Source organism: Lepidochelys olivacea (assembly GCF_965140295.1).
Source record: "Lepidochelys olivacea isolate rLepOli2 genome assembly, chromosome: 5".
Classification (NCBI taxonomy): domain Eukaryota; kingdom Metazoa; phylum Chordata; order Testudines; family Cheloniidae; genus Lepidochelys; species Lepidochelys olivacea.
The window spans coordinates 40,331,271-40,347,024 of record NC_140415.1 but is presented as its reverse complement, the minus strand read 5'-3'; the positions used below and the strand labels follow the sequence as shown (position 1 = coordinate 40,347,024).

Genomic DNA, 15,754 nt, shown 5'->3' with positions numbered 1-15,754 from the left:
CCCTGCCTCCCCCAGGGGTCACAAAGGGACATGGTTCTGGCCACTTCCTGGAGCGGCGCAGCGTGGGGCCAGGGCAGACAGGTATGGAACTTGCCCTGGCCCCAGTGCGCACCACTGCCACCTCGAAGCTGCTTTAGGTTAGCGGCACAGGGCCGGAGCCAGAACCCCTTCTGCACCCTGCCCAACTCCCTGCCCTAAGTCCCTTGCCTGCACCTCACACCCCTCCTGCACCCCAACTCCCTGCCCTGAGCCCCCTGCTGCAACCTGCACCCCCGTGCACCCCAACCCTGAGCCCCCTGTTGCACCCTGCACCCCTACTGCACCCCAGCCCCCTGCCTGCACTTTGCACCCCAACTCCCTTCTCTAAGCCCCATCGCACCCTGAACCCCTCCTGCACCCCAAACCCCAGCCCTGAGCTCCCTCCCGCACTCCGCACACCTCCTGCACCCCTGCCCTGAGCCCCCTCATACACCCCACACCCCTCCTCTGCCCCAATCCCTTGTCCTGAGCCCATTTCTGCACACTGCACCCCCTCCCACACCCCAACCCCCTGCCCCAGCCCTGCACACAATTTCTCCACCCAGATGTGGCCCTCAGCCCAAAACGTTTGCCCACCCCAATATATAGGATGCCTGTTAGGAAAGGTAAAACATGATGTCACTGTGCCCAAATGGTGAACCATTTCCATTTGGCATTATGGGTAGATTTTACAGTCTTTTCTATGATTAATTAGACTACTTTAGACAACCTGGGAGCAGGACCTCTCCAAGTCATTTAAGCAGCAAAGATCTGAGCTGTAAGGTGCAGAGATGGTACATCTTGATAAAGAGTTCCCCCCTCATCTGGAGAGATCAAATACAGAATTAAAGGTAGCAATATTGGAGTCTGACTTGACATTCTTAACAGGTCTGGAAAACCTCGCCAAGCTGGTGCAATGAGAATCATCACTGCAGTATCCTGCTTGAGTTTCCCCGGAATTCACTAAAAAGAAAAGGAGTACTTGTGGCACCTTAGAGACTAACAAATTTATTTGAGCATAAGCTACAGCTCACTTCATTGGATTCATTCACTTTAAAAAGTTAATTGTATCCAGTTTGCAAATTAATTCCAATTCAGCAGTCTCTCATTGGAGTCTGTTTTTGAAGTTTTTTTGCTGAAGTATTGCCACTTTTAGGTCTGTAATCGAGTGACCAAAGAGATTGAAGTGTTCTCCGACTGGTTTATGAATGTTATAATTCTTGACGTCTGATTTGTGTCCATTTATTCTTTTACATAGAGACTGTCCAGTTTGACCAATGTACATGGCAGAGGGGCATTGCTGGCACATGATGGCATATATCACATTGGTAGATGTGCAGGTGAACAAGCCTCTGATAGTGTGGCTGATGTGATTAGGCCCTATGATGGTGTCCCCTGAATAGATATGTGGGCACAGTTGGCAACAGGCTTTGTTGCAAGGATAGGTTCCTGGGTTAGTGGTTCTGTTGTGTGGTTGCTGGTGAGTATTTGCTTCAGGTTGGGGGGCTGTCTGTAAGCAAGGACTGGCCTGTCTCCCAAGATCTGTGAGAGTGATGGGTCATCCTTCAGGATAGGTTGTAGATCCTTGATGATGCCCTGGAGAGGTTTTAGTTGGGGGGACTGAAGGTGACGGCTAGTGGCGTTCTGTTATTTTCTTTGTTGGGCCTGTCCTGTAGTAGGTGACTTCTGGGTACTCTTCTGGCTCTGTCAGTCTGTTTCTTCACTTCAGCAGGTGGGTATTGTAGTTGTAAGAACGCTTAATAGAGATGTTGTAGGTGTTTGTCTCTGTCTGAGGGGTTGGAGCAAATGCGGTTGTATCGTAGAGCTTGGCTGTAGACAATGGATCGTGTGGTGTGGTCTGGATGAAAGCTGGAGGCATGTAGGTAGGAATAGCGGTCAGCAGGTTTCCGGTACAGGGTAGTGTTTATGTGACCATCGCTTATTAGCACCGTAGTGTCCAGGAAGTGGATCTCTTGTGTGGACTGGTCCAGGCTGAGGTTGATGGTGGGATGGAAATTGTTGAAATCATGGTGGAATTCCTCAAGGGCTTCTTTTCCATGGGTCCAGATGATGAAGATGTCATCAATGTAGAGCAAGTAGAGTAGGGGCATTAGGGGACGAGAGCTGAGGAAGCGTTGTTCAAAGTCAGCCATAAAAATGTTGGCATACTGTGGGGCCATGCGGGTACCCATAGCAGTGCCGCTGATTTGAAAGTATACATTGTCCCCAAATGTGAAATAGTTATGAAGTGAGCTGTAGCTCACGAAAGCTTATGCTCAAATAAATTTGTTAGTCTCTCAAGTGCCACAAGTACTCCTTTTCTTTTTGTGAATACAGACCAACACGGCTGCTACTCTGAAACCTGTCAGAATTCACTGTATCAAAAGTATCTCCAGATAAGCATACATGAGTCCTCTTGACCACAGAATTAGAAAGGTATCTGAAAGAGACCCTGGACTCTGTCTGCCTCTCGAGTAAAAGCTGTTGACTATCAATGCCATGGCAAACAGATCTATAACTGGGTGACCCCATTTCTGAAAAAATCTGCTGAACAACAGATATTTATGGACCACTTATGGTCAGAGGAAAAGTTTCTACTCAGACAATCTGCAACAGTGTTCATCAGTTCTGGGAGATGAATAACTTCAATAAAAATTCCATGTTTGATGCACCACTCACAAAGCTGGATTATTTCTTGGCATAGGGGAGATGACCTTGCTCCTCCCTGCCTATTTACATAAAAATAGCAGTGGTGTTGTTTGTCATTTACCTGTATAGACTTGCCATGGGTTAGAGACAAAATACTAGACAGGTGAGAAGAATCGTCCTGAGCTGTAAAATGTTTATACGTAGAAGGGATTCATCCTTTGTCCATAGTGCTTGTGTTTGATGATGCCCCAGGTGAGCTCCTCAGCCTTGTTTGGATTCATCTGGCAACAGAGTTAACATTGGAAATAGGTGTACAGAGAAGATCCTTGCATACATGAATTGGATCTTTCCACCACTGAAGCAAAAAGACGACATACTGTGGGATCTGCACTAGCATGTCTATACGGTAACTTGATGGAATGTAGACTGATTTCAGCCATCCTTGCAAACAAAGGCGAAGTCTGCCACGGGGAGTAACAAACACGCACAATGCCATGTGACGCAAGACTCTTAACTGTATCTTATAGCTTTGTGTTGGGTGTTCTGTAATTGAATTATCATGTGCATGATCTTCTTGAATCTGGACTGAGGTGGGTAAGCTGATGCCATGGGGTCCAGAAGAGCACCTATGAATTCTATTATTTAAATGGAATCAGTACAGAATTTTCCTTGTTTACACTTCGTCCAGAATGGCCAAGAGCTGAAGAATGCAATGAATATTTTCCAAGACCTGCTGAGGGGAGGACACATGTATCAGCTGATCACTGAGGTAAGGATAAACTCCAATGGTCTGCTTTCATAGAAATGCTGCAATGACCACCAGGCACTTTTGTTAATGCCCTAGGGGCTAAGGAATAAATAAAAATAAAAACCTCTTCCCCTCAATCGATGAGGAACCTCATCTTTGCCCTATTTGTCTGATGAAATATTATTCCAGATTTCTCAAAAATATAATAGATGGTTTCCAAAAGGGGTAAGAAAGAGAAAAAGATGCATAACAATCAGTTTTGAGTTCTTGACATGACCATCAAACTTGCTGCCTGTTGATAGACGTAACTGAAGCAGATGGACACCTTTGATGGAAACACTGTTTTTTACTAGCAGGCCAAAAGATTTGTGATACAAGGTTTGTAATAGACACATCTTCATCTGAGAGTGCAGGAATTCCCCGCCTGTATTCTTGAATCTGCCTGTATTCTTCCAAATGACCTTAAATTTTCAGTGGATCTTACGGAGATATGTAGGATGTCATCTGTTTTAAAGCTAAGTAGCTCTCAGCTCTAGAATGGTAAATCCTCAGTAATGCTCTCAACTTCATGTGGGATACGCAAAGACTGGAACTGAGACACTTGCCTCGTTGTTTTGGCAGTCATCATGAAATACACAGCAGCATCTGATACATCCATTGCGGCTTGTAATGGGGTTTTGGAGATAGTTGTTCATTAATCAGAGATTGCAGTTCTGATCTGGACTCCTGGGTATCTTGTCAAGGAACCTGGAGATACTATTCCGGCAGAGATAATTGCCTTTAGAAAGGAGAGCCTGATAATTTGAGATTCTCATTTGAAGACTGGCAGAGGCAAAGCTCTTCCTTCTCAGCAAGTCTAAATGATTGGGCTCCTTTTCCTTTGCAGTTGACTTGGAGCTTAGCTGTTTAGTATGCTTCTGACCTGCTACAACTACAAGAGAGCCTGGTATGGGGTCAGTAGAGAATAATTCAAACCTTGATGATGGTACCTGATACCTGCTATTGATCTCTTTTGAGGAAGCAGGAATTGTGATGGTGTTTGCCACAAAAGCTGAGCCAATTCCAGCAGGTCCTCACTAACTGGCATTGTCAGCCTTTCTAGAAGTGCAATATGTAATACGTCTAGATGTCTGTGGGATTTTTCACTCACCACTTCCACCAGGCTCTCTTATGTTTCAGCCAATCTCTACAGAAACTTCTGAAATGTATGAGAATCCTCAGGTGGTGTTGAAGAAGATGGGATCGCAGCTTTGGCAGGCAAAGAAGATAAAAGTGCAGCTGGAGGAAATCAGTCTGATGAAACTGCTCTTCTTTAGAAGTTTGGATTTGCTGCTGACCTGGAGAAACATGAGGCTGCCGTTCTGCACAAGATGCATATGGCCTGACTGCAGAAGGGGACGATGGTCTAGAATATGTTCATGACACAGGCTTCTCAAAAATTGAGGGCCCCGAGAAGTCCGGTATAACCAGGAGGTATGAAGCTCTACAGGAGTTGAAACTAGGTCCGTGGGTCTCCAGGAAATCTTTGCATCCTGGCCACCATCCATCTTGTTAGTAACTGATGGACTGAGTGGCTAATGGAAGCCTAACCCCACCTGAGGCACTACTCATGGGAGTCCTGATTACAGCAGTGCCCAACCCCACTGCTTGGTCCATCTGTGCTATTTAAGCCAGAAGAAGGCAAAGAAAGTTGTCCATGCAACTGCGTGAATTCCTGACTGGCTGCTACATTGAACCCTGCCTCCGCGCCTGACTTCTGAGCCCTGCTTCTCTGCCTTGTCCTGGTCCCTGCCTTCCTGCTCCTTGGTTTGAGTCTCGACTCCAACCCAGTTCTGACCCTTGGCTCGACTCCAGATTCTGACTCTGGCTCCGACTACTAGCTCTGATGTCCCAAGCCCCAGTTGTGATAAGGAGTATGGAACATATGCAAATTGATAGATCAGGGAAGTGGTATCAGGATTAGAGTGTATCTCTCTGTTCCCAATGGCTGACAAGCCTGACTCCATCATTAGGTGAGATGGCTGTGTCACGTGGGTGACAGTATTTGAAGCCAGGGAATTTTTGTTCAGCCATAAAGACTCAAGACCCAAGACTACGTAGCAAAGAGCTACATATATAGAGAAAAGTTGCCCAAATGAAACCTAACCTACTAAAAACTAGTAGAATACTAACTATAGTCAAAATTTACTGTAAATAAACTATGGAAATAGACTTAGCTAGAGTAAAGACACTGCTTTCATTGCATTAGAAGAAACTAAGATTGGTTGACCCACCTCTTTATGTCCTTAGAATAGGAAGCATGAGGGCAGATAGAATGTGGGCCAATGGGAAGTGGTGATCAAAACAATTCCAGTCTCCAATGCTCAAACACCCAAGAGCGGAATACATACATCACATCTCAAAGAAGAATCAATAATACTTAGACTTGAAAATATCTTTGCTAACAGGTTGACAATACTGACTTCTGAAAGTATAGTTTGACTCTAAAAATTGACTGTAAAACCAGCACCATTTTACTCAATCTATCTGCTATTCATAATTAGATGTGCTGACTGTAACAAAATTAAGTTTTTACTGCTTTTTTCTTCCTATTAGCATAGCAGGAGTCAACATCGTTCAACGAGTAAGCTGTATTTTGTTCTTTCTTGTGCATCAACAGTTGTTTAACATGCTACAATCAGTTGCACCTTTGTACCTGTATTGAAGTCCAAGAGTTACACAGGTGTCACTGAGGGTATGTTTACACTTTGAATTGGGAGTGTGATTTCCAGCTCAAGGAGACATACCTGTGCTAGCTTTCATCAGGATAGAGCACTAAAAATAGAGTGTAGCCATGGGAGCACGAACAACGGGATGGGTTAGCCACGGCTAGTACATGCCTAGGGTCTCAGACGAGTATGAATTTGGGCTGGCTAACCGTCCTGCTGTTGTAGCTCCATTCTGCTTTTAGTGAACTAGCTTGATGAGCGGTAGCGCAAGTGTGTCTCCTCAACCTGGGAATCACACCCTCAAGCTCAAAGTGCAGAGATACTGTAAGAGAAAAATACATATGCTACAAGGTACAGAATTAAGATGGTTGTAGGAACATTCTGAATTAGTGGAATTTTTGTGCCGCGAGATAGGAAGGATACTAAGCCACCATACAAGTATTCTGTACTTCTTGCACGCTGTGTTGTGCTTTGTGGTGATTCCCTGAACTCCTCTAGCGCATTGGAGCAGTACGTTGGACAGCAAGGAATTCCAAAACCCACAAAGGCTACACAACAGACACTTTCCCAATTCCCATGAAATTCCACATTACTTAGGCTGCACAGCTCATTTATTCAGGCTATTGACTGAATTAAAATTTGCCTCTTAACCGTTATTATGAATTTAGGAATGACATTGCCCCCATTTTAAGAAATACAGAATATCCTCTCAAAGTTCAAGAAAAATGCCAGAAAAGCAGTGTTTAACCCACTCAATCTATGCAATGTTGATACAACAGCACCACTGAAAGGGAGAACATGGAATTCTGAGCACAAAACAAAAGCAAAATAGCATACTTCTCTCCTATCTCAGTTAGCATCCTTATTCAGTGATACTTCAAGTCACTGAGCTATGCAGAACATCAGTAGCAGCTTGATACTGTCTCCTTTTCTTTTTTTATCTAATTCATTTGTCCCTGGCACAGGGGACTCAACAAATTGTCAGTAGTAGTTTGGTTCCTTTCCCAATTTATCAGACCTTTTGTTGGCTTTATAAAAGTGCTGTTGGTCTGGCAACAGCAACTCATCACGGTAATTCTCTGTGGTGACACTTCCTCATGGTAACAGTTAAGGAATAGCAGCGTGCAAATACACAAATTGGTGAAATAACAGATGACAGAGAAAGTGCTGAAATATGTTATTTTACCACTTCATGGTATCACCTACTGGTTATTTCAAGTCTTTTTATTCAATGTGAGAAAACAATAGGATTTATCAGGTATACTTAAAAACCACAGAGAAAAAGAGAAATGAAATGAAAACCTTAGGTCATGTAACAGAAGGGGATGAAGTAACCCCCTGAAACTCTATAGTTGTTCTGTCTGCCAAAGTTTAAACAAAAGGAAGAAAAAACTGACTGACAAGATAAATTTCAGTGCACAAAGATTTAAAATAAAGACATTGTATTAATTTATTTAGTATATGTTTTCTTTAAACGCATTCTCTTAATTCAATATTCTAATATCTAAATTACTTATAATATATAATTATATGGGTATATTTTACAGTAACAAAATGGAATCAAGTGTGTACAGTAAATGTAGGTTTTAAATGACTGACTTTCCTTATTAAATGAATAGGGAAGTGTTATTTACTCCTTCACATAACAGAAGAACAAAGGGTCACGCAATGAAATTAATACGCAGCAGGTTTAACACAAACTAAAGGAAGTACTTTTTCCATACGATGCACAGTCAACCTGTGGAACTCGTTGCCATGGGACGTTGTGAAGGAAAAAATATAACTGGGTACTAAAAAGTATTAGATAAGTTCATGGTGGATAGGTCCATCAATAGCTTTTAGCCAAAATGGTCAAGGACACAACCCCGTGCACTAAGTGTCCCTAAACCTCTGATTCCAGAAGCTGGGACTGGATGATAGGGGACAGATCACTCAAAATTGCCCTGTTGTCTTCATTCCCTCTGATGCATTTAGCACTGGTCACCATCAGAGACAGGATACTGGGCTAGATGAACCATTGGTCTGACCCAGTATGGCTGATGATATGTTCTTACGTTCACTAAAATTGAAACCTGAGAGGTACTTTAAAATAAAAAACAAAAGGTTGCTCCTTAGTCAAAGGCAATATTAGAACTCTACCCAAATAAGTGATACTAAAGATGTTATAACTTCCCAGACTACCATATTTTATCTATGCCATTTATTTGCTTTATTTACTTACCTATGCATCTTTTTTGAATTTGAATTAATTAGTTGCTAACAAAAAAACTCAAAACACTTCTAATTAGTGTGGAGAACCTTATTGTTCATAAGGTGCTGTATAAACTCAATTAATACAAAAAGAAAGGGAATACTTGTGGCACCTTAGAGACTAACAAATTTATTTAAGCATAAGCTTTCATGAGCTTTCATAAGCATAAGCTGTAGCACAAAAGCTTATGCTCAAACAAATGTGTTCATCGCTAAGGTGCCACAAGTACTCCTTTTCTTTTTGAGAATACAGACTAACATGGCTGCTACTCTGAAACCTGTCAATTAATACAGTATTGTATAATAGTTTACAATACACACCATGTTTTGGGTGATGTTATGAGTACATATAAACTATCTTTTTTTAATCTATTTTCAACATTAGCCACATATTCTGAAACAAATTAATTTTGGCTGAAATTTTCCCTACTTAGTATCAGCCTAAACATTTTTTTTTTTTAAGGTCTGAGCAAAATCAAAGAAGTCATTTATTTTTGGTTCTGGGTTAAACTGACACACACTTTTCCACATAGTATGATCAGAAATTAGGCGCACACAACTTCAGTGCTTTAACCTATCACAAATTTACTAAAATTTTAAGTCCCAATCCTGCAATGCATTATAAAAGGATCCCTGCAACTACTACTCCTGAGGGAATTCTGCACCACTGTGCACGCGCAGAATTCATGTCTCCTGTAGATTTCTTTGCTTCCCCACAGAAAAATTACTTTCTGACAGGGAAGCAAAGAGAAGCCACAAGCGTGGTCATGTGACCCTCCCTAGCAGTATATTTCAGGTGCCCAGGGCAGCCGGCAGAAAGGTAAAATCACTGTGGGGTAGGGCGTGTGACTGTGGAAGACCCAGCTGGTGGCTCCTAGGGGAGGATGGGACTTCCTCTTCCCCTGCACGGCATCTGGGGCCATGTCAGACCCACCCCCAGATTTCTCCTCCACCTGTAGGAAGCAATGCAAACTCCCCCTCCCCACGCTTCCCACACTCATTGCTCCTCTGCTGCAGGGGGAGGGGTCACTGTAAAAGGAGCTGCTCCTCCCAACCACCCAACCTCCATGCAGCCAGACCCTCCCACTGAGCCTTACCCTCCCTGCACCCAGAACCCCCCAACAAGCACCACTCCCCCTGCACCTGGACCACCCTGAGGAGTCACCTACACCTGCATCCCCACCCTATCGAGCCCCAAACAACCACACCTGGATCCCCACCCCACTGAACCTCACTTCCACAGCATCTGGACCCCTCGCTGAGCCCTCCACACCGACCCCCCAGCTGAGCTCTATCCCTCCCACACCCAGATCCCTCTCCCCCGCTGAGCCCCAACCACCTTCACCTGGACCCCCCTTCAGAATCCCATTACCATTGCACCCAGAACCCAACAACAAGCCCCTGTGCATCCAGATCCCCCCTGCACCCGGATCCCCCACTGAGCCTCCCATGCCCAGATTGCCCCACACAGAACCCTTTCAACCCACACCTGGATCCCCCCACATTAAGCCCCTCCACACTTGGGTCCTGCCTTGCTGAGCCTGCCTGCCCATACCTGGTGCACCTGCCATGGAGGGGCAGGGCCCTGGGGTGTTTCTGGGGCAGGCCCTGTCCTTGTGCTGTGTCAGGGTTGGGTATAGCTTCATCGCTGAGTCCGTGTCTTGGGTGGAAGCTGCCAGTGATCTCCCACTTCTGTGCAGCCAGACGCCTGTGCTCCCCAATGCCATGCTGGAGTCTCCACATTTATTTGACAAACAAAATTTGCAGAATTTTGCCGTTTTAAAATAATATGCATGGAATTTTTATTTTATTGGCACAGAATGTCTTCAGGAGTAAACTACACAGAACTCCAATGACTTTCCTGAGGCTCTGCACAAGCACAAAAGTCTGCCTGCATTTAACACATTTTAGGCTTGTTTTATAGATCTCGCTGAGATCTCAGAAGTGAGCCAAGTTTAAATAATGTTTCACTGATTTAAAGTTTTGAGATTTAAATGTATTTATGCAAGAATAGATTTTGCTTTTTTTTTTTTTAAATGGCTGGACAGCTGGGAAAGTGCAGACTGCTGGGGGGTTGTGGTGAAAAACATTAGCTTTGAATTGATCTGAAGGCTTAGGTGCTTAATGCTTAGGCCCACAATATGAGCTGGTGGGGTTCTGATGAGACTTGCCAAGAGCAGCAGGGATCAGTAGACATTATAAGAAGGCTCCAGTAATGAGAAACAAATGCCTTAAGAACTTTCCTAAAAATCTGTATTTTCTATAAATCCTGTATTTTATATACAGAAGAGAGTAGAACTACTAATATCAAGGGTAAAATCAATTTAATATCTGTAATTAAATTTGATACTTCATCTATTCTTCATTATACCTGACTCCCAGGGGGATGTACTTGATGACTTGAATTTCTTCTATGATGTTAATATACTACACACTTCAAAAAATGTAATAAAACCTACCCCAAATAGAATATTTGAATTTGTAACACTGAATTCATAAGGGCAGAGGTGAAAAAGTATAGTAGTGTATATATTCATTTGGAAAGATAAGAAATAAGCCTGTGAAATCACAGGAAATATTCCAGTCACAACATTTCATTTTCCAGTCATTGCTTTTTAAAATTAAATCTATTACTTACTTAATATAGGTATCTGGGTACAACCGTATGGAAAATAAGTTGAAAGCAAATACATTCGCCATGAAAAACTAAAGTAGTTTTAAGAAAATCATTCTTACCTCCCCCTCTATAATCCCCCTGAACACAGATGGCAAAAGGGGTTGAAACATTTGAGGCCCCAATGCTGGGTTTACTTTTAGGACATTTTCCACAACCTAAAAACAAACAAAAACAAACAAAAACATAAAAAACAAGCAAAAAACTACACTGAAAAACTACAACGGAAGCTCCATGACTTATGCATATTAATGTCTATTAGTCTGGGTGATAGAATGTGGGCTATTTCATAAACTATAAAAAATAGACATTTACAATACTCTTCAGAAATGTACAAACCTTAAAATGTTATCAACTCCATTCATAAATATCCTGCTAAACTGAACAGTACAACTGAACCAATACATATGTAAGCAGCTGATTGGTGACGTTTTGCTGTTTCTAACTGATTTGCATTTGGAACAGAGAAAAAATACCACATACAATCAATTTTGAAGACTAAAGTAAAAAAGTGTTTGGTGGGAGGGAGACACAGGACAGTAGGTTCCACAGCTAAGTAAAATATTAGCTAGCAAGCAATCTGTGACAATTTATTTAGTATAAGCCCCATCACATGGGATGAACTCTGTCAATAAAGCAGATACAGTTCCCCTGTGCAAGAACAGGTGCTCCCAGTTTGGTCTACTAAGAGGGAAGGGCAGCTCCTGGGGCTATATAGGATCTGGGAGAATCTGAGAAAGGAAGAGTCAAAGGGTATGTCTACACTACCCACTGGATGGGCGGGCAGCAATCGATCCAGCAGGAGTCAATTTATCGCGTCTAGTCTAGGGAGTCTACATCACGCTATGTGACGTCGATGGGAGTAGACGTCTCCAATCGACATCACATAGCGTGGGCCCTGCAATAAGTAGATCTAAGCTACGTCGATTTGAGTTACACTATTCACGTAATTCAAATTGTGTAGCTTAGATCAAATTTTCCCTGTAGTGTAGACAAGGCCTTAGTGAGTAAGGGTTTCCTTACAGCACAGACTTGAACAGCCAGGAAAAGGGCAAGTGAGAGCTGCCTGGGAGTCCAGGGCAAGTGAGAGCTGTCAGAGATCAGGAGACTGTGGAAGGTCTTAGATGGGAGCTGTAGATGGTTCCTGGGAAAAGACTGAAAGCAAGAGCACTAAAAAGGATTTGCAGGTTGACTTTCTGAAGCCAGGGCTGGAGAGGGTTGAAGGTCAGAGAGCAGCAGAGAGACAAGGTGGGTAAGGTGTTATCTTTTACTGGACCAGCTTCTGCTGGAGAGAGAGGGACAAGCTTTTGAGCCACACTGAGCTCTTCTTCAGGTCTGAGAAAGGTACTCCCAGCATCACAGCAAAATGGAAGGTGGAACAGATCTGGAGCCAAAAGCAGTTGAGAAGGAACTGAAATGGTGGTGAGTTCACATCTCCCTATATGCTCTTGCACTGGAGCACGCGGTTATACAATGAACAGGTGCGGACCTGCAGACACTGCTAATTTAAGTCTCTGATCAAGAGCACATGGGCATGCACATATCCAATGGTAGAGCACCCATAGGAACAATAACTTGAAGAATCCACAGTTACCATTGAAAAATTTCAGTGAGGAATGGCCAAGCCCTTTTCTTTTATAAATGAAGTAACTAAGCCTCTTTCTACTACTCTAAGCATAACTTTTAGAGTAGCAGCTCAAAATAGTACAGCTTTGAGCAATGTCTCTCCTTTAAATATCTTGAGCCAGATTCTCTGCTGTGGCTGTGATAAGCTCAGGAAACAAAGGGGGTGGAGGGATGGCCATCAAAGCCAATTACTACTCCTTCACTTTCTGATCAGCTCCAATCCAGTTTAGAGTAGTTCTAAAGGCTGCTCTAACTTGTGCCAATAGGCAATGGGGCCCCCAAAGGGTCATCTAGCAGAGAGGATACCCAAAGTGCAGCACAATCCAGCCAAGACTCCCCTACACCCCAGGCACAGAGATTAAGGATGCATAGGAGCTTAATACTCCAGGTCTGCATCTGCTGGAGGCCTCCTTGTGTTGGGAGAATGATCAGTTGCACAGATTACATTCCCTTTCTACCACTGTAGCAGGATGGAGTGGAAGAGAGAATTTTGCCCTTCCATCTCCAAATCTTTCATTCTTCAGAATGTCTCCAAGTGAGAATCACAAATTATCAAGAACAGTAATCCAGTACTCTATGAGTTGACACCACAAATATACATGCAAACCATTTGGTCATCTTAATTCAAGATGGACATCTTGTACTTCAGTGGCTATAAACACAGAATAACTCTATTTTAGATTCTAAATGCTTAGTACACAGAGCCTTCTTAACCCTACACAAAAATTATAAACACCCAGTGGAAACTGACTGTAGATATTAAGAAAACAAAATTTTGTCAGGAAAGATCCAGCCTATCTAAATTCAACAGATTAGTTTACAAGATTATTCAAAATCAATGTATGCAAATTACTTTCTTTAAAGTATAAATTTTCATACAATATCTAAGCCCCAAAGTTGCCTTAATATTAAAATGTTGAGAGGAAAATATGGCATGTCAATTTTTGATATGGAAGGAAACCTTAACATGACAGTTTGCTGGTCAGTAATTTATGGGATTTAATGTAAATTAGATTGTTGAAATATACACTGAGAAAGTTCCCTGAATTACAAAGTAATTAAAATAAAGCATGCGTCTTTAAAAACATTATGCATAATTTGTAACGTTAGTAGTTTAAGACAGATGTTTGCATACAAAATACTGGTGCATTTTTCAAAACAAAGTAATTTCCTCCAAGTATATTTCAGAGATACAACCAGATAGAAGACTAAGAGGGGAGACTAAAAAAAAAAAAGAATATAAATTGATACCACATTGCTAAGCATCAGAAGACTAAAGTTGTCTCTACTTGTTCACAAAAAGAAGGTGAATGAATGAGTCAGTGAATGAGATGGTGTCATAAATATAAAGGGAAGGGTAAACCCCTTTGAAATCCCTCCTGGCCAGGGGAAAGCTCCTCTCACCTGTAAAGGGTTAAGAAGCTAAAGGTAACCTCGCTGGCACCTGACCAAAATGACCAATGAGGAGACAAGATACTTTCAAAAGCTGGGAGGAGGGAGAGAAACAAAGGGTCTGTGTCTGTCTGTATGCTGCTCTTGCCAGGGACAGAACAGGAATGGAGTCTTAGAACTTTTAGTAAGTAATCTAGCTAGGTATGTGTTAGATTATGATTTCTTTAAATGGCTGAGAAAAGAATTGTGCTGAATAGAATAACTATTTCTGTCTGTGTGTCTTTTTTGTAACTTAAGGTTTTGCCTAGAGGGGTTCTCTATGTTTTTGAATCTAATTACCCTGTAAGATATCTACCATCCTCATTTTACAGGGGGGATTTCTTTATTTCTATTTACTTCTATTTTTTATTAAAAGTCTTCTTGTAAAAAACTGAATGCTTTTTTCATTGTTCTCAGATCCAAGGGTTTGGGTCTGTGGTCACCTATGCAAATTGGTGAGGCTTTTTATCCAACATTTCCCAGAAAAAGGGGGGTGCAAGTGTTGGGAGGATTGTTCATTGTTCTTAAGATCCAAGGGTCTGGGTCTGTAGTCACCTAGGCAAATTGGTGAGGCTTTTTACCAAACCTTGTCCAGGAAGTGGGGTGCAGGGTTTTGGGAAGTATTTTGGGGGGAAAGACGCGTCCAAACAGCTCTTCCCCAGTAACCAGTATTAGTTTGGTGGTGGTAGCGGCCAGTCCAAGGACAACGGGCGTAATATTTTGTACCTTGGGGAAGTTTTGACCTAAGCTGGTAAAGATAAGCTTAGGAGGTTTTTTTCATGCAGGTCCCCACATCTGTACCCTAGAGTTCAGAGTGGGGGAGGAACCTTGACAGATGGTATCCAACCTTTTCAGCTTGAGGGCCAAACATGTTATTTCACAAAGGTCAAGAGGCTACAATCAATATTTTGGGACAGATCCTCTGGGCCACTCTGCTCCATTTGGCATCTCTCAGGGTGCAGAAATCACCCACAAATCTCTTTTTGGGACTTCCCCCAGTGCGTGAGAGTCACTAGTAGGGTACAGAGCCAGTATATGTGGCTCTGATGTCTCCCTTCCCCACATTATCTATCATAGGGGAAATGCTGAGATGTGCAGAAGCATATTGAAGATGTGGAGAGGGAATGGCTGGCGTACAATGCACTCTGGCTATAGTCAAGTGGCATCTGATTTCTTGGGGATCATAATCAGCTGGTGCTGCAGACACAAGCCACCTAGGAACCGTAACTGAGGTGTGACTGTCAGCTTCTTCCCTTTTTCCCCTCCACCAGGCTACTGTGAGTAAGGGAAGCCATTTAAAAACCATCTGGGCTGCAATCTGTTCCTCCGGTGGCTCTCGCATCCCAACAGTGATGGAGGGTGGTCAATGAACTGCCTAATGGAACTGTTTGAAGAGATATGGGATCCCATCAGAATTGTTGTTGGGGCTGCAAGAAGGCAATGAGAGGCAGGTGGGAAAACAGTGTCCACTACCTCCTCCCAGGGTACATCTACACTGCAATTAGAACACAGCTGGACCATGCCAGCTGGGTTGGGTTTGCTGGGCTCAGGGGCTGTTTAATTGCGGTGTAGATGTTTGAGCTCAGGCTGGAGCCCAGGCTCTAGGACCCTGTGAGGTGGGAGGGTCCCAGAGCTTGGGCTGCAGCCCAA

At 43.1% G+C, this 15,754-nt stretch overlaps 1 protein-coding gene across 6 annotated transcripts in view; it reads right to left on the bottom strand.

Moving 5' to 3' along the window:
* IPO11 (importin 11) overlaps positions 1-15,754 on the bottom strand; it is a 297,144-nt gene that overhangs the window by 89,137 nt on the left and 192,253 nt on the right. For all 6 annotated transcript variants that reach the window (XM_084627945.1, XM_084627946.1, XM_084627942.1 and 3 more), the window contains exon 26: positions 11,110-11,205. In XM_084627945.1, the coding sequence (XP_084484071.1) occupies positions 11,110-11,205 (96 nt within the window). The remainder of the gene's footprint in view (positions 1-11,109; positions 11,206-15,754) is intronic.